The sequence below is a fragment of the Oncorhynchus keta genome, chromosome 15, assembly GCF_023373465.1.
Source record: "Oncorhynchus keta strain PuntledgeMale-10-30-2019 chromosome 15, Oket_V2, whole genome shotgun sequence".
Lineage (NCBI taxonomy): Eukaryota > Metazoa > Chordata > Actinopteri > Salmoniformes > Salmonidae > Oncorhynchus > Oncorhynchus keta.
The window spans coordinates 542,275-561,317 of NC_068435.1; the positions used below are offsets into that span (position 1 = coordinate 542,275).

General features: G+C 47.3%; 1 protein-coding gene across 2 annotated transcripts in view; it reads right to left on the bottom strand.

Moving 5' to 3' along the window:
• The window catches only part of LOC118395161 (V-type proton ATPase subunit H-like), a 76,746-nt gene that overhangs the window by 44,446 nt on the left and 13,257 nt on the right, over nt 1-19,043 (bottom strand). For both annotated transcript variants that reach the window (XM_052462701.1, XM_052462700.1), the window contains exons 3-7: nt 17,586-17,685; nt 10,190-10,279; nt 4,082-4,195; nt 3,565-3,669; nt 2,403-2,459 (exon numbers count right to left, since the gene is read on the bottom strand). In XM_052462701.1, the coding sequence (XP_052318661.1) occupies nt 2,403-2,459; nt 3,565-3,669; nt 4,082-4,195; nt 10,190-10,279; nt 17,586-17,685 (466 nt within the window). The remainder of the gene's footprint in view (nt 1-2,402; nt 2,460-3,564; nt 3,670-4,081; nt 4,196-10,189; nt 10,280-17,585; nt 17,686-19,043) is intronic.

Here is a 19,043-nt window from a genome sequence, read left to right on the forward strand (position 1 = left end):
CCTCAACCCTCCTCTCCTCCCTTTCTGCATCCTTTGACTCTCTATGTCCCCTATCCTCCAGGCCGGCTCGGTCCTCCCCGTGGCTCGGCGACTCATTGCGAGCTCACAGAACAGGGCTCCGGGCAGCCGAGCGGAAATGGAGGAAAACTCGCCTCCCTGCGGACCTGGCATCCTTTCACTCCCTCCTCTCTACATTTTCCTCCTCTGTCTCTGCTGCTAAAGCCATTTTCTACCACTCTAAATTCCAAGCATCTGCCTCTAACCCTAGGAAGCTCTTTGCCACCTTCTCCTCCCTCCTGAATCCTCCTCCCCTTCCCCCCTCCTCCCTCTCTGCAGATGACTTCGTCAACCATTTTGAAAAGAAGGTCGACGACATCCGATCCTCGTTTGCTAAGTCAAACGGCACCGCTGGTTCTGCTCACACTGCCCTACCCTGTGCTCTGACCTCTTTCTCCCCTCTCTCTCCAGATGAAATCTCGCGTCTTGTGACGGCCGGCCGCCCAACAACCTGCCCGCTTGACCCTATCCCCTCCTCTCTTCTCCAGACCATTTCCGGAAACCTTCTCCCTTACCTCACCTCGCTCATCAACTCATCCCTGACCGCTGGCTACGTCCCTTCCGTCTTCAAGAGAGCGAGAGTTGCACCCCTTCTGAAAAAACCTACACTCGATCCCTCCGATGTCAACAACTACAGACCAGTATCCCTTCTTTCTTTTCTCTTCAAAACTCTTGAACGTGCCGTCCTTGGCCAGCTCTCCCGCTATCTCTCTCTGAATGACCTTCTTGATCCAAATCAGTCAGGTTTCAAGACTAGTCATTCAACTGAGACTGCTCTTCTCTGTATCACGGAGGCGCTCCGCACTGCTAAAGCTAACTCTCGCTCTTCTGCTCTCATCCTTCTAGACCTATCGGCTGCCTTCGATACTGTGAACCATCAGATCCTCCTCTCCACCCTCTCCGAGTTGGGCATCTCCGGCACGGCCCACGCTTGGATTGCGTCCTACCTGACAGGTCGCTCCTACCAGGTGGCGTGGCGAGAATCTGTCTCCTCACCACGCGCTCTCACCACTGGTGTCCCCCAGGGCTCTGTTCTAGGCCCTCTCCTATTCTCGCTATACACCAAGTCACTTGGCTCTGTCATAACCTCACATGGTCTCTCCTATCATTGCTATGCAGATGACACACAATTAATCTCCTTTCCCCCTTCTGATGACCAGGTGGCGAATCGCATCTCTGCATGTCTGGCAGACATATCAATGTGGATGACGGATCACCACCTCGAGCTGAACCTCGGCAAGACGGAGCTGCTCTTCCTCCCGGGGAAGGACTGCCCGTTCCATGATCTCGCCATCACGGTTGACAACTCCATTGTGTCCTCCTCCCAGAGCGCTAAGAACCTTGGCGTGATCCTGGACAACACCCTGTCGTTCTCAACTAACATCAAGGCGGTGGCCCGTTCCTGTAGGTTCATGCTCTACAACATCCGCAGAGTACGACCCTGCCTCACACAGGAAGCGGCGCAGGTCCTAATCCAGGCACTTGTCATCTCCCGTCTGGATTACTGCAACTCGCTGTTGGCTGGGCTCCTGCCTGTGCCATTAAACCCCTACAACTCATCCAGAACGCCGCAGCCCGTCTGGTGTTCAACCTTCCCAAGTTCTCTCACGTCACCCCGCTCCTCCGCTCTCTCCACTGGCTTCCAGTTGAAGCTCGCATCCGCTACAAGACCATGGTGCTTGCCTACGGAGCTGTGAGGGGAACGGCACCTCAGTACCTCCAGGCTCTGATCAGGCCCTACACCCAAACAAGGGCACTGCGTTCATCCACCTCTGGCCTGCTCGCCTCCCTACCACTGAGGAAGTACAGTTCCCGCTCAGCCCAGTCAAAAATGTTCGCTGCTCTGGCCCCCCTACATCGTGGAACAAACTCCCTCACGACGCCAGGACAGCGGAGTCAATCACCACCTTCCGGAGACACCTGAAACCCCACCTCTTTAAGGAATACCTAGGATAGGATAAGTAATCCTTCTCACCCCCCTTTAAGATTTAGATGCACTATTGTAAAGTGACTGTTCTACTGGATGTCATAAGGTGAATGCACCAATTTGTAAGTCGCTCTGGATAAGAGCGTCTGCTAAATGACTTAAATGTAAATGTAAGGCACATGAAAAGTTCACATGCTCCAGAAGGCATAAAAAAAGCATTAAAATATATATTATAATAATTCTCTCCTGTGAATTAGTGACGACATACGCCTCGCTGTCTCCACACCTCCATTGTAACAGTATTATAACAGAACACAAGCAGCAGAGAGAGACAGCAAAGAGCCCAATAGAGAGTGGATTAGAGAGAGAGCAGCGTTAGGATGAATCATCATCGTCTTCATCACTCTGTCATACTCACTTCACTGGGGGATATAGTGCCTTGTCCTGAGGAATCTGGACCTGTACCATGAAGCTTCTAATGGAAGAAAAAACACAGACAAGGAGCCATGTGGCTGGCTTAGATGACTGGGCTCTGGATGAAGTACTGTGTGTGTGTGCGTGTGTGCGTGCGCGTGTGCACGTGCGCGTGTGTGTGTGTGTGTCTTCTTCACCACACGGTCTGTGTGGGTGGACCATTTCAGATCGGCCCGGACTCTCACATGGACTCCGTGAACACATTTCAAACTTTTTCAACAAATCAAAAACGGGATAATTTTGCACGCCCAGTTTTTGATTTGTTAAAAAAAGTTTGAAATATCCAATAAATGTCGTTCCACTTCATGATTGTGTCCCACTTGTTGTTGATTCTTCACAAAAAAAATAGAGTTTTATATCTTTATGTTTGAAGCCTGAAATGTGGCAAAAGGTCGCAAAGTTCAAGGGGGCCGAATACTTTCGCAAAGGCACTGTAAGTGAATGTAATGTGTCTGTTGGGAAAATTACAATTGTCCTAACCGGGAAAAAACAAGTTAATGACTCCAACCTAAGTGTATGGAAACATCAACTGTGTGTGTGTGTGTGTGTGTGTGTGTGTGTGTGTGTGTGTGTGTGTGTGTGTGTGTGTGTGTGTGTGTGTGTGTGTGGGGGGGGGGTCTTGTTTTGGAATGTTCAAACTTGAACTAGACTGTACTCATGCATGCACACCATCTTTCACACACATGCCACACATATCTGGCATGTGACGATGGGGCGTGAAAAACAAGTTAATGACTCCAACCTAAGTGTATGGAAACATCAACTGTGTGTGTGTGTGTGTGTGTGTGTGTGTGTGTGTGTGTGTGTGTGTGTGTATATACACAGGGGGCAAAAAAGTATTTAGTCAGCTACCAATTGTGCAAGTTCTCCCACTTAAAAAGATGAGAGAGGCCTGTAATTTGAGACAGCTCATAATAGCTGGAAAGGCATCAAACGCATGGAAACCATGTTTTATGTCATTGATACCATCCCACAAATTCTGCTCCAGCCTTAACCACGAGCCCATCCTCCCAAATGAAGGTGCCACCAACCTCCTGTGGGTGGTCTGAATACTTCAAAGGCACTGCACATGTGGTTTTAGTTCAGAGGGTTGAAGGGTCATATACCTGGGAGCTGAGCTGGGTCTTGATCCAGTTGAAGTAGTAGTTGAGGTCACTTCCCTCCATCAGGTCACGACCCCAGGCTGCTAGCTTAGCGATGATCCTGGCCGCCTGGGAGAGACTACAAGTCAGACCCTAAAGCCCAGCCTGCGCCAGGCTCAGTATTAAAGTCACTCACTATTCAATGCTAATGGTATGGCTTATTGTTCAAATTCCATTTCCACAGTCATGTTAATGCATTAGACATTCCACTATATATAAATGCATCTCTCCCAGAGAGAGACCAAAACTATCCTTCCATTTATAATATTTTATAACAAAAAGGCCACAAGATGGAAATCCAATCAACATGGAAATAACCTGCTGGTCTGAAGACATGATAAATCTGCATTAGAATTTTCTGTCCTCTTCTTTTCTTGCTTCTCTCTGCCATCTCTCTTTCTCCCTCCACTCCATCTCTTATTCTCCTCCAGCTCTCCCTCAGTGCTAACTGTAGGGTAGTGTGTGGCGTAGTGATACTAACCATGTGGACGGTGAACAGGTCCTGGCGATTGAGCATGGGCAGAAAGTAGGACCAGGCGGTGTTCTTGGTCTTTTTGGAGTAGTCGAAGAAGATGTTCACCCTCTGGTGATTCTCCTACAGAAATATAACAATACAGTGTTGTAACCTCCGATGGTTCTAAAGGAACACGACAGAACAGTTCCCCAACGGCCCCAAGCTAGGAGAGCTCTAGTTCCCCAACGGTCCCAAGCTAGGAGAGCTATAGTTCCCCAACGGCCCCAGCTAGGAGAGCTCTAGTTCCCCAACGGCCCCAAGCTAGGAGAGCTCTAGTTCCCCAACGGTCCCAAGCTAGGAGAGCTCTAGTTCCCCAACGGTCCCAAGCTAGGAGAGCTCTAGTTCCCCAACGGTCCCAAGCTAGGAGAGCTCTAGTTCCCCAACGGTCCCAAGCTAGGAGAGCTCTAGTTCCCCAACGGTCCCAAGCTAGGAGAGCTCTAGTTCCCCAACGGTCCCAAGCTAGGAGAGCTCTAGTTCCCCAACGGTCCCAAGCTAGGAGAGCTCTAGTTCCCCAACGGTCCCAAGCTAGGAGAGCTCTAGTTCCCCAACGGCCCCAAGCTAGGAGAGCTCTAGTTCCCCAACGGTCCCAAGCTAGGAGAGCTCTAGTTCCCCAACGGTCCCAAGCTAGGAGAGCTCTAGTTCCCCAACGGTCCCAAGCTAGGAGAGCTCTAGTTCCCCAACGGTCCCAAGCTAGGAGAGCTCTAGTTCCCCAACGGTCCCAAGCTAGGAGAGCTCTAGTTCCCCAACGGTCCCAAGCTAGGAGAGCTCTAGTTCCCCAACGGTCCCAAGCTAGGAGAGCTCTAGTTCCCCAACGGTCCCAAGCTAGGAGAGCTCTAGTTCCCCAACGGCCCCAAGCTAGGAGAGCTCTAGTTCCCCAACGGCCCCAAGCTAGGAGAGCTCTAGTTCCCCAACGGCCCCAAGCTAGGAGAGCTCTAGTTCCCCAACGGCCCCAGCTAGGAGAGCTCTAGTTCCAACGGCCCCAGCTAGGAGAGCTCTAGTTCCCCAACGGCCCCAGCTAGGAGAGCTCTAGTTCCCCAACGGCCCCAAGCTAGGAGAGCTCTAGTTCCCCAACGGCCCCAAGCTAGGAGAGCTCTAGTTCCCCAACGGCCCCAAGCTAGGAGAGCTCTAGTTCCCCAACGGCCCCAAGCTAGGAGAGCTCTAGTTCCCCAACGGTCCCAAGCTAGGAGAGCTCTAGTTCCCCAACGGTCCCAAGCTAGGAGAGCTCTAGTTCCCCAACGGTCCCAAGCTAGGAGAGCTCTAGTCCTTCTGTGGCTCAGTTGGTAGAGCATGGCGCTTGTAACGCCAGGGTAGTGGGTTCGATTCCCGGGACCACCCACACGTAGAATGTATGCACACATGACTGTAAGTCGCTTTGGATAAAAGCGTCAGCTAAATGCCATATATTATTATTATTATTATTCCCCAACGGTCCCAAGCTAGGAGAGCTCTAGTTCCCCAACGGTCCCAAGCTAGGAGAGCTCTAGTTCCCCAACGGTCCCAAGCTAGGAGAGCTCTAGTTCCCCAACGGTCCCAAGCTAGGAGAGCTCTAGTTCCCCAACGGTCCCAAGCTAGGAGAGCTCTAGTTCCCCAACGGTCCCAAGCTAGGAGAGCTCTAGTTCCCCAACGGTCCCAAGCTAGGAGAGCTCTAGTTCCCCAACGGTCCCAAGCTAGGAGAGCTCTAGTTCCCCAACGGTCCCAAGCTAGGAGAGCTCTAGTTCCCCAACGGTCCCAAGCTAGGAGAGCTCTAGTTCCCCAACGGTCCCAGCTAGGAGAGCTCTAGTTCCCCAACGGTCCCAGCTAGGAGAGCTCTAGTTCCCCAACGGTCCCAAGCTAGGAGAGCTCTAGTTCCCCAACGGTCCCAAGCTAGGAGAGCTCTAGTTCCCCAACGGTCCCAAGCTAGGAGAGCTCTAGTTCCCCAACGGTCCCAAGCTAGGAGAGCTCTAGTTCCCCAACGGTCCCAAGCTAGGAGAGCTCTAGTTCCCCAACGGTCCCAAGCTAGGAGAGCTCTAGTTCCCCAACGGTCCCAAGCTAGGAGAGCTCTAGTTCCCCAACGGTCCCAGCTAGGAGAGCTCTAGTTCCCCAACGGTCCCAGCTAGGAGAGCTCTAGTTCCCCAACGGTCCCAAGCTAGGAGAGCTCTAGTTCCCCAACGATCCCAAGCTAGGAGAGCTCTAGTTCCCCAACGATCCCAAGCTAGGAGAGCTCTAGTTCCCCAACGGCCCCAAGCTAGGAGAGCTCTAGTTCCCCAACGGCCCCAAGCTAGGAGAGCTCTAGTTCCCCAACGGCCCCAGCTAGGAGAGCTCTAGTTCCCCAACGGAACACCCTTTGAGCTAGCATTGAGAGCTCTAGTTCCCCAACGGCCCCAGCTAGGTTTCAGAGCTCTAGTTCCCCAACGGACCCAAAGCTAGGAGAGCTCTAGTTCCCCAACGGCACCTCAAGCTAGTAGAGCCAGCTAGGAGTTTCCCAAACAGGTCCCCAGCTAGGAGAGCTACTTTACATTTAGCCTTATTCAACGGCCCCAGCTAGGGTTAGAGCTCTGTTCCCTACAACGGTCCCAAGCTAGCCTCGTGGTTAGAGCTAGCCTAGTTCCCCAGTCAGCAGTCCCCCAAGCTGAGGTAGAGCTCTAGTTCCCCAACAAGGCCCCAAGCTATTGTAGAGTTCTTAACTGTTGACCAGTTAAATAAAAGGCCCCAGCTAGCGCCAGAGCTCCCAAAATAGTCCATCCCCTAAATGGTCCCAGGTCTGAGTTGGAGCTCTAGTTCCCTCTGGTATGGCCCCCAGCTAGGTATGAGCTCTAGTTGTCCCTCTGGTACGTTTTGAACACTCTTCTTTGAGTCATAATGCATTGAAATGACTTATGAACTGGGCACACTGAAGGTGTGGCCACTTTGAGACCTCTCACTCAAACCCTTGTCTTATGTTTCACCTACCTCAAATTTGGAGTATTTTGAGATTTCGTTATCAACAAATGTGATGGAAAGTACAGTAAATGTACTATGAACATAAAATTAGTGTAATGTTGAGATTCAGTCTTGTGACCTCAACTAAAGTCTAATAATTTTCCCATTATCTCCAAACTGGTCATGAATATGCTTTCCATATTTCTTTTGTAAGCAACATTTACATTTAGCCTTATTCATATAGGGCAATTCCCAGGAGTATAAAGGGTTAACAGAAGTCTGTTTCCCTACATTGAGGTCCTCACTAGGCAGGTAGCCTCGTGGTTAGAGGCAGGTAGCCTAGTGGTTAGAGCATTGGGCCAGTGAACAAAATGTTGCTAGATCGAATCCCCAAGCTGACAAGGTAAGACTCAGTCATTCTGTCCCTGAACAAGGAAATTAACCCACTGTTCCTAGGCCGTCATTGTAAATAAGAATTTGTTCTTAACTGACTTGACCAGTTAAATAAAAGGTTAAATAAATAAAAAGTTTAAAAAATAAAATAAAAATCACAGATCCACCTGCGCCAGAACACCCAAAATGAGATCCATGACCCGACTAAATGATGTCACAGGTCTGAGTTGGGTCTGATATGATTGTCACAGGTCTCAGGTTTGGGTCTGATATGATTGTCACAGGTCTCTGGTATGGGTCTGATATGATTGTCACAGGTCTCTGGTATGGGTCTGATATGATTGTCACAGGTCTCTGGTATGGGTCTGATATGATTGTCACAGGTCTCTGGTATGGGTCTGATATGATTGTCACAGGTCTCTGGTATGGGTCTGATATGATTGTCACAGGTCTCGGGTATGGGTCTGATATGATTGTCACAGGTCTCTGGTATGGGTCTGATATGATTGTCACAGAGGTCTCTGGTATGGGTCTAATATGATTGTCACAGGTCTCAGGTATGGGTTTGATGATTGTCACAGGTCTCTGGTATGGGTCTGATGATTGTCACAGGTCTCTGGTATGGGTCTAATATGATTGTCACAGGTCTCAGGTATGGGTCTGATAGGATTGTCACAGGTCTCGGTATGGGTCTGATATGATTGTCACAGGTCTCTGGTATGGGTCTGATATGATTGTCACAGGTCTCTGGTATGGGTCTGATGATTGTCACAGGTCTCTGGTATGGGTTTGATGATTGTCACAGGTCTCTGGTATGGGTCTGATGATTGTCACAGGTCTCTGGTATGGGTCTGATGATTGTCACAGGTCTCGGGTATGGGTCTGATATGATTGTCACAGGTCTCTGGTATGGGTCTGATATGATTGTCACAGGTCTCTGGTATGGGTCTGATATGAGTCACAGGTCTCGGGTATGGGTCTGATATGATTGTCACAGGTCTCTGGTATGGGTCTGATATGATTGTCACAGGTCTCTGGTATGGGTCTGATATGAGTCACAGGTCTCGGTATGGGTCTGATGATTGTCACAGGTCTCATTGGGTCTGATGATTGTCAGGTCTCTGGTATGGGTCTGATATGATTGTCACAGGTCTCTGGTATGGGTCTGATGATTGATCTGTCACAGGTCACAGGTCTGGTATGGGTCTGATTGTCATCTCAGATTGTCACAGGTCTCTGGTATGGGTCTGATATGATTGTCACAGGTCTCTGGTATGGGTCTGATATGATTGTCACAGGTCTCTGGTATGGGTCTGATATGATTGTCACAGGTCTCAGGTATGGGTCTGATATGATTGTCACAGGTCTCAGGTATGGGTCTGATATGATTGTCACAGGTCTCTGGTATGGGTCTGATATGATTGTCACAGGTCTCTGGTATGGGTCTGATATGATTGTCACAGGTCTCGGGTATGGGTCTGATATGATTGTCACAGGTCTCTGGTAGGGGTCTGATATGATTGTCACAGGTCTCTGGTATGGGTCTGATATGATTGTCACAGGTCTCGGGTATGGGTCTGATATGATTGTCACAGGTCTCGGTATGGGTCTCTACTGCTGCAGTAGAGAGAAATGTTTATGCTGCAGCTCTTGCTTTTCATGACAGTGGAGTGGCACATGTAGCTTGGTGTTGGCCAATCATGAGTCAGAGCTGCAGTAGGCGACAGTGATAGAGCCTCCGTGTGGTAAAAGTTAGGAGATATCTAATCAATGGAAGATGGAATTAAAAGTTAAAGGAGAAGGATGGGCTACAACCAAGAGCCAACAGGCAGGCTGCTCCTTATATTCTGAATGGAGTTGTTGTTGTTGTTGTCTGGAACTGTAGGATTAGAAAACATGCACTGCAGCCTCTGTTAGCCTAGCTAGCTAACGGTAGCTAGCTTAACTAGCTTCTCCCGGTTTGATGCAGTCAAGACAAGTACTTCGTAATCATATTTGATAATAAATAAACTCGCTATGGAAGCCATTTCTCCACTGCAGTGTGAGTTTGCTTGGTTGGTTACGGTCTCGCTCCACCCTGCTCCCCATGTCACTAGCTCAGAGTATGGCCCCTCCCCCCCTCCTAGAGCGGCTCCCCATGTCACTAGCTCAGAGTATGGCCACTCCCCCCCTCCTAGAGCGGCTCCACTCTCCCTCAGAGTATGGCCCCTCCCCCCTCCTAGAGCGGCACCACTCTCCCTCAGAGTATGCCCCCCCTCCCTCCCCTCAGAGTATGGCCCCTCCCCCTCCCTAGAGCGGCTCCACTCTCCCTCAGAGTATAGCCCCTCCCCCCCCTCCTAGAGCGGCTCCACTCTCCCTCAGAGTATAGCCCCTCCCCCTCCTAGAGCGGCTCCACTCTCCCTCAGAGTATAGCCCCTCCCCCCCTCCTAGAGCGGCACCACTCTCCCTCTCGCACTTTATTAACCGGAGCTGACAAAGTAGCTTAAATTACTTTTCTGCTGATTCCCTCAGTCAGACCGGGTCTGGACCCAACCAGGTTATACGGAATGGGTCTAGTTGTCTATCGGGTCCATTCGGAACTGGTCTCTATATTAACTTCTTGGACCCGTTCTTCTACATTCACATCCCCAGACCAAAGTGAAGAACTAACAGTAACATCTGTCCACCGCAGGATGATTCAGGGAGGAAGTAAAAACAGATGATTCAGGGAGGAAGTAAAAACGGATGATTCAGAAAAGGTCTCTACGGTATCTTTGTATCTCTAAGCGTGAACACGTGTGTTACCTGCAGGGTATCATCTATCAGAGTGAGGATGTACTGGACAGTCTGCTCCTTAGAGATGTGAGCCATCAGGTTCAGGAACGTCTTGGCACACTGGAAATACACAATATATACACGTTACGTAAAGAAATACTAGGGTTGGGAGATGTCAACCGTCATTCTACGTTGATTATGAAGTGATTAAAACAGTGATATACGATGCTAATCGCTCACTATTTCCACCCCCCTCAAAACATGTGGTTGAAGAAGTCGCTCACCATGGTAAAATCCTTATATTAAGGATTTTACCATTTTCTTTTCAGGAAAACCAACAAGTAGAACACAAAATAGTTCAATGTTTTATTTTATTGCCAAATGTCAAAATACATTTTGTATTTATTTATATGCTGTAAGTACAGACATTGTTCTCTCAGTGGGAAATTAATATCCAACCAGTCAGTGACAACTGCTTTATCTTGGCCAGGTCGCAGTTGTAAATGAGAACTTGTTCTCAACTAGCCCATCTGGTTAAATAAAAGGTTAAATATTTATTTTGATTCATAGAGCAAAACGTGTACATGTGCGTGAGTCTCCACTTTTCATATATAGCTTTTAATAGGTTTGTAGCTCAGACGTTTTTGTAAAAAGACCCGGCCGAGGGACCCGTCGGGATCCGGCATTATGGTGGGACTCATTGGGTTAAGAAATAAATGACTGGCTAAGCCTAATCAGCCTTGCCTGTGCTAAATGGATCTCACACGCGAAGTGATACAAATGACTTCGCTGGTGACATGCCCCTCAAAATGTGACCGACCGCCTCGATGTTATGTAGCCAAATATGAAATGAGCTAGAAAATGGTATGCAGTTTAAGAAAAAAGGGAATGTAATTATGCTTTGAAATTTGAGAAACTTGTAATGCCATTTGATAAAATGGCCCTTGAATGTTTTGGTACCTACTGGAGAGCTCTTTGTCTATACCCATTCAGCATCATTCACACCCTCTTAAGCTTTAGCCCCACCCATTCAGCATCATTCACACCCTCTTAAGCTTTAGCCCCACCCATTCAGCATCATTCACACCCTCTTAAGCTTTAGCCCCACCCATTCAGCATCATTCACACCCTCTTAGCTTTAGCTTTAGCCCACCCATTCAGCATCATTCACACCCTCTTAAGCTTTAGCCCCACCCATTCAGCATCATTCACACCTCTTAGCTTTAGCCCCACCCATTCAGCATCATTCACACCCTCTTAAGCTTTAGCCCCACCCATTCAGCATCGTTCACACCCTCTTAAGCTTTAGCCCCACCCATTCAGCATTCTAGCCCCACCCATTCAGCATCGTTCCACCCTCTTAAGCTTTAGCCCCACCCATTCAGCATCGTTCACACCCTCTTAAGCTTTAGCCCCACCCATTCAGCATCGTTCACACCCTCTTAAGCTTTAGCCCCACCCATTCAGCATCGTTCACACCCTCTTAAGCTTTAGCCCCACCCATTCAGCATCGTTCACACCCTCTTAAGCTTTAGCCCCACCCATTCAGCATCGTTCACACCCTCTTAAGCTTTAGCCCCACCCATTCAGCATCGTTCACACCCTCTTAAGCCTTAGCACCGCCCATCTCTGAGGATTCACATGTGAGACCATGTGCTAAACAGAGTGAGTAGTGTAGTAAACAACCAAAGACTTCAAGACTAAAAGTGGTAAAAGTAGTAGCCTACAATAAGGAAAAACTGACTTTGGTCATGTTGTTCTTCACATTACCGTCTCTGGTAAACACACAACATTACCGTCTCTGGTAAACACACAACATTACCGTCTCTGGTAAACACACAACATTACCGTCTCTGGTAAACACACAACATTACCGTCTCTGGTAAACACACAACATTACCGTCTCTGGTAAACACACAACATTACCGTCTCTGAAACACACAACATTACCGTCTCTGGTAAACACACAACATTACCGTCTCTGGTAAACACACAACATTACCGTCTCTGGTAAACACACAACATTACCGTCTCTGGTAAACACACAACATTACCGTCTCTGGTAAACACACAACATTACCGTCTCTGGTAAACACACAAACATTACCGTCTCTGGTAAACACACAACATTACCGTCTCTGGTAAACACACAACATTACCGTCTCTGGTAAACACACAACATTACCGTCTCTGGTAAACACACAACATTACCGTCTCTGGTAAACACACAACATTACCGTCTCTGGTAAACACACAACATTACAGTCTCTGGTAAACACACAACATTACAGTCTCTGGTAAACACACAACATGACAGTCTCTGGTAAACACACAACATGACAGTCTCTGGTAAACACACAACATGACCGTCTCTGGTAAACACACAACATGACCGTCTCTGGTAAACACACAACATGACCGTCTCTGGTAAACACACAACATGACCGTCTCTGGTAAACACACAACATGACCGTCTCTGGTAAACACACAACATGACCGTCTCTGGTAAACACACAACATTACCGTCTCTGTCACACAACATTACCGTCTCTGGTAAACACACAACATGACCGTCTCTGGTAAACACACAACATGACCGTCTCTGGTAAACACACAACATGACCGTCTCTGGTAAACACACAACATGACCGTCTCTGGTAAACACACATTACCGTCTCTGGTAAACACACATTACCGTCTCTGGTAAACACACATTACCGTCTCTGGTAAACACACAACATTACAGTCTCTGGTAAACACACAACATTACCGTCTCTGGTAAACACACAACATTACCGTCTCTGGTAAACACACAACATTACCGTCTCTGGTAAACACACAACATTACCGTCTCTGGTAAACACACAACATTACCGTCTCTGGTAAACACACAACATTACCGTCTCTGGTAAACACACAACATTACCGTCTCTGGTAAACACACAACATTACCGTCTCTGGTAAACACACAACATTACCGTCTCTGGTAAACACACAACATTACCGTCTCTGGTAAACACACAACATTACCGTCTCTGGTAAACACACAACATTACCGTCTCTGGTAAACACACAACATTACCGTCTCTGGTAAACACACAACATTACCGTCTCTGGTAAACACACAACATTACCGTCTCTGGTAAACACACAACATTACCGTCTCTGGTAAACACACAACATTACCGTCTCTGGTAAACACACAACATTACCGTCTCTGGTAAACACACAACATTACCGTCTCAGAAACACACAACATTACCGTCTCTGGTAAACACACAACATGACCGTCTCTGGTAAACACACAACATGACCGTCTCTGGTAAACACACAACATGACCGTCTCTGGTAAACACACAACATGACCGTCTCTGGTAAACACACAACATGACCGTCTCTGTAAACACACAACATGACCGTCTCTGGTAAACACACAACATGACCGTCTCTGGTAAACACACAACATGACCGTCTCTGGTAAACACACAACATGACCGTCTCTGGTAAACACACAACATGACCGTCTCTGGTAAACACACAACATTACCGTCTCTGGTAAACACACAACATTACCGTCTCTGGTAAACACACAACATTACCGTCTCTGGTAAACACACAACATTACCGTCTCTGGTAAACACACATTACCGTCTCTGGTAAACACACATTACCGTCTCTGGTAAACACACATTACCGTCTCTGGTAAACACACATTACCGTCTCTGGTAAACACACAACATTACCGTCTCTGGTAAACACACACAACATTACCGTCTCTGGTAAACACACAACATTACCGTCTCTGGTAAACACACAACATTACCGTCTCTGGTAAACACACAACATTACCGTCTCTGGTAAACACACAACATTACCGTCTCTGGTAAACACACACTGTATCAAATAAAACAACACCTGTGTCCTGTGAAGGTGACAACAGTACAGTGAAATGGTTGCTTGCATAGTAGCAGAACGTGTCAATTATAATTATTAGACAAAGCTTACCTGACACACTCTAAATTGATGGGTCATGTGAAGGAAATGCCGTAATCACCCCCAGCCACATCTAGCTAAGTGGATGGGTCCCTATTGTCTAGACATGTTCATGAAATATGGCCGTAGAAACATCTAAATGATGATTAATGGAAACAGGATGCACCTGAGCACAATTTTGAGTGTCATAGCAAAGGGTCTTATACTTCTGGTGTGCTTTTTATTATAATACATTTGCAAAAATGTCTAAAAACCTGTTTCTGCTTTGTCATTATGGGGTGTGTAGATTAATGAGGAAAAACATGAATTTTATCCATTTTAGAATGAGGACATAACGTAACAAAACGTGGAAAAAGTTGATGGCTCTGAATAATTTCTGAATTCACTGAAACAAAAAACCACCACAGACACACTATACACACATTATATAAGAAGAAGCTGGGTTTTAAATATGCTATTTATTTCACCTTTATTTAACCAGGCAAGCCAGTCATTTCCAACTGCGACCTGGTCAAGATAAAGCATAGCAGTGCGACAAAACGACACAGAGTTACACTTAAACAAACGTACATTCAATAACACAATAGAAAAATATATGTACAGTGTGTGAAAATGGCTTGAGGTGAGGCAATAAATAGGCCATAGTAGCGAAGTAATTACAATTGAGCAGATTAACACTGGAGTGATAGATGAGCAGATGATGATGTGCAAGTAGAGACACCGGTGTGCAAAAGAGCAAAAAAGTAAATAAAAACAATATGGGGATGAGGTAGTTGGATGGGCTGTTTACAGATGGGCTGTGTACAGGTGCAGTGATCTGTAAGCTGCTCTGACAGCTGATGCTTAAAGTTAGTGAGGGAGATATGAGTCTCCAGCTTCAGTGATTTTGCAATTCATTCCAGTCATTGGCAGCAGAGAACTGGAAGGAAAGGCGGCCAAGAGGAGTTGGCTTTGGGGATGACCAGTGAAGACGGAGCTGCTCTTCCTCCCGTTCCATGATCTCGCCATCACAGTTGACAAATTCCAAGCATCTGCCTCTAACCTAGGAAGCTCTTTGCCACCTTCTCCTCCCTCCTGAATCCTCCCCCCTCTCTGCAGATGACTTCGTCAACCATTTTGAAAAGAAGGTCGACGACATCCGATCCTCGTTTGCTAAGTCAAACGACACCGCTGGTTCTGCTCACACTGCCCTACCCTGTGCTCTGACCTCTTTCTCCCCTCTCTCTCCAGATGAAATCTCGCGTCTTGTACGGCCGGCCGCCCAACAACCTGCCCGCTTGACCTATCCCCTCCTCTCTTCTCCAGACCATTTCCGGAGACCTTCTCCCTTACCTCACCTCGCTCATCAACTCATCCCTGACCGCTGGCTCCTCAAGAGAGCGAGAGTTGCACCCTTCTGAAAAAAACCTACACTCGATCCCTCAGATGTCAACAACTACAGACCAGTATCCCTTCTTTCTTTTCTCTCCAAAACTCTTGAACGTGCCGTCCTTGGCCAGCTCTACCACTATCTCTCTCAGAATGACCTTCTTGGTCCAAATCAGTCAGGTTTCAAGACTAGTCATTCAACTGAGACTGCTCTTCTCTGCATCACGGAGGGCGCTCCGCACCGCTAAAGCTAACTCTCTCTCCTCTGCTCTCATCCTTCTAGACCTATCGGCTGCCTTCGATACTGTGAACCATCAGATCCTCCTCTCCACCCTCTCCGAGTTGGGCATCTCCGGCACGCTATTGCGTCCTACCTGACAGGTCGCTCCTACCAGGTGGCGTGGCGAGAATCTGTCTCCTCACCACGCGCTCTCACCACTGGTGTCCCCCAGGGCTCTGTTCTAGGCCCTCTCCTATTCTCGCTAACATAAGTCACTTGGGTCTGTCATAACCTCACATGGTCTCTCCTATCATTGCTATGCAGAAACACAATTAATCTTCTCCTTTCCCCCTTCTGATGACCAGGTGGCGAATCGCATCTCTGCATGTCTGGCAGACATATCAGTGTGGATGACGGATCACCACCTCAAGCTGAACCTCAAGACGGAGCTGGTCTTCCTCCCGGGGGAAACTGCCCGTTCCATGATCTCGCCATCACGGTTGACAACTCCATTGTGTCCTCCTCCCAGAGCGCTAAGAACCTTGGCGTGATCTGGACAACACCCTGTCGTTCTCAACTAACATCAAGGCGGTGGCCCGTTCCTGTAGGTTCATGCTCTACAACATCCGCTGAGTTGCCTCACACAGGAAGCGGGCGCAGGTCCTAATCCAGGCACTTGTCATCTCCCGTCTGGATTACTGCAGACTCGCTGTTGGCTGGGCTCCCTGCCTGTGCCATTAAACCCTACAACTTATCCAGAACGCCGCAGCCCGTCTGGTGTTCAACCTTCCCAAGTTCTCTCACGTCACCCCGCTCCTCCGCTCTCTCCACTGGCTTCCAGTTGAAGCTTGCATCCGCTACAAGACCATGGTGCTTGCCTACGGAGCTGTGAGGGAACGGCACCTCAGTACCTCCAGGCTCTGATCAGGCCCTACACCCAAACAAGGGCACTGCGTTCATCCACCTCTGGCCTGCTCGCCTCCCTACCACTGAGGAAGTACAGTTCCGCTCAGCCCAGTCAAAACTGTTCGCTGCACTGGCCCCACAATGGTGGAACAAACTCCCTCACGACGCCAGGACAGCGGAGTCAATCCCACCTTCCGGAGACACCTGAAACCCCACCTCTTTAAGGAATACCTAGGATAGGATAAGTAATCCTTCTCTCCCCCCTTAAAAGATTTAGATGCACTATTGTAAAGTGGCTGTTCCACTGGATGTCATAAGGTGAATGCACCAATTTGTAAGTCGCTCTGGATAAGAGCGTCTGCTAAATGACTTAAATGTAAATGTAAATATACCTGCTGGAGCACGTGCTACGGGTGGGCGTTGCCATGGTAACCAGCGAGCTGAGATAAGGCGGGGCTTTACCTAGCAAAGACTTGAAGATGACCTGGAGGGCCAGCCGACGAGATCATACAGGTCGCAGTGGTGTGTGTATATGGGGCTTTGGTGACAAAACGGAGGGCACTGTGATAGACTGCATCCAGTTCGCTGAGTAGAGTGTTGGAGGCTATTTTGTAAATGACGTCGCGAAGTCGAGGATCGGTAGGATGGTCAGTACACATGAAGACAGCACACAAGGAATACTTGTGAAAACGTCATGCATTAAATGAAGACCGGCTAATGTGAAAAGCCATCTTGGAGGATATGCATACAGCTACAGATGTAATTCTCCATTACAGGTACTGTTTGTCGTAGCAAACATCATTCACAACTTGACGATAAAAGATATGACTGTATGAAAATCTGGATAATGCCCAACCCTAGTCATGGAGAACCTCATCTGAAGCTACAGTAAATGCAGCTGTGCAGTAACAGCTAGCTGGTTTATTGTGTGTGTTGTACCTGCTGTCCTTCGTTGGTGAGGATGATCTGTTTCTCCTCAGAATGAGCCACTTCAAACTTCTTAATGAACTCACAGTCCTCGGCAGAGATCATCTGACCCCTATGAGACACACAGCATGATAATTAACAACAGTCTATGAGACACACAGCATGATAATTACACAACAGTCTATGAGACACACAGCATGATAATTATACAACAGTCAGAGACACACAGCATGATAATTAAACAACAGTATGAGACACACAGCATGATAATTATACAACAGTCTGAGACACACAGCATGATAATTATACAACAGTCTGAGACACACAGCATGATAATTATACAACAGTATGAGACACACAGCATGATAATTATACAACAGTCAGAGACACACAGCATGATAATTATACAACCTATGAGACACACAGCATGATAATTATACAACAGTCAGAGACACACAGCATGATAATTATACAATAGTCAGAGACCACAGCATGATAATTATACAATAGTCAGAGACACACAGCATGATAATTATACAACAGTCTATGAGACACACAGCATGATAATTATACAACAGTCAGAGACACACAGCATGATAATTATACAACAGTCAGAGACACACAGCATGATAATTATACAACAGTCAGAGACACACAGCATGATAATTATACAACAGTCTATGAGACACACAGCATGATAATTATACAACAGTCTGAGACACACAGCATGATAATTATACAACAGTCTGAGACACACAGCATGATAATTATACATCAGTCAGAGACACACAGCATGATAATTATACAACAGTCAGGACACACAGCATGATAATTATACAACAGTCAGAGACACACAGCATGATAATTATACAACAGTCTATGAGACACACAGCATGATAATTATACAACAGTCAGAGACACACAGCATGATAATTATACAACAGTCAGAGACACACAGCATGATAAATACAACAGTCTATGAGACACACAGCATGATAATTATACAACAGTCTATGAGACACACAGCATGATAATTATACAACAGTCAGAGACACACAGCATGATAATTATACAACAGTCAGAGACACACAGCATGATAATTATACAACAGTCTATGAGACACACAGCATGATAATTATACAACAGTCTATGAGACACACAGCATGATAATTATACAACAGTCTATGAGACAAACAGCATGATAATTATACAACAGTCAGAGACACACAGCATGATAATTATACAACAGTCTATGAGACACACAGCATGATAATTATACAACAGTCTATGAGACACACAGCATGATAATTATACAACAGTCTATGAGACACACAGCATGATAATTATACAACAGTCAGAGACACACAGCATGATAATTATACAACAGTCTATGAGACACACAGCATGATAATTATACAACAGTCTATGAGACACACAGCATGATAATTATACAACAGTCTGAGACACACA